Source organism: Corvus brachyrhynchos, unplaced genomic scaffold, assembly GCF_000691975.1.
Source record: "Corvus brachyrhynchos isolate BGI_N302 unplaced genomic scaffold, ASM69197v1 scaffold283, whole genome shotgun sequence".
Taxonomy (NCBI): Eukaryota; Metazoa; Chordata; class Aves; order Passeriformes; family Corvidae; genus Corvus; species Corvus brachyrhynchos.
This window is the reverse complement of record NW_008237409.1, coordinates 1,562,364-1,562,814: the sequence shown is the minus strand read 5'-3', so window position 1 is coordinate 1,562,814 and position 451 is coordinate 1,562,364. Positions and strand designations below refer to the sequence as shown.

The window sequence follows — 451 nt, the reverse complement described above, 5'->3', positions numbered from 1 at the left end:
GGCTGTTGTTTTTTTTTTTTTAAAAAAAAAAAAAAAAAAAAAAAGAGAATTGTTGTTTTTATTTTTTTTTTCTCTGACACCTGGGAAACCGCTGCCCCCCTCAGAACTAACCAAAGACAATGGTTCACTGTGCAGGCTGCAAAAGGCCGATCTTGGACCGGTTTTTGTTGAATGTACTGGACAGGGCTTGGCATGTGAAGTGTGTTCAGTGCTGTGAATGTAAATGCAATTTGACAGAGAAATGCTTTTCGCGAGAAGGCAAGCTTTACTGCAAAAACGACTTCTTTCGGTGAGTACCGGCCCCCCCCTGCCCCCGCCGCTCCTCTCGATTCGTTTTTCACCCCCCTTTTTTTCCCCTTTATTTTTGCTGGTTTCCCCCGTTCCCAGCGGGAACCACAAGCGCCTCTTCCCTCCCCGTGACACGCGAACATCTCCAATCGCGGTTGTTTCT

General features: G+C 46.3%; 1 protein-coding gene across 1 annotated transcript in view; it reads left to right on the top strand.

Moving 5' to 3' along the window:
• Positions 1 to 10: 10 nt before the first annotated feature.
• Positions 11 to 451, top strand: part of LHX1 (LIM homeobox 1) — a 2,773-nt gene continuing 2,332 nt past the window's right edge. Inside the window, exon 1 of the mRNA XM_017730932.1 lies at positions 11 to 289. Coding sequence (XP_017586421.1) covers positions 120 to 289 — 170 coding nt within the window. The 5' untranslated portion in view covers positions 11 to 119. The remainder of the gene's footprint in view (positions 290 to 451) is intronic.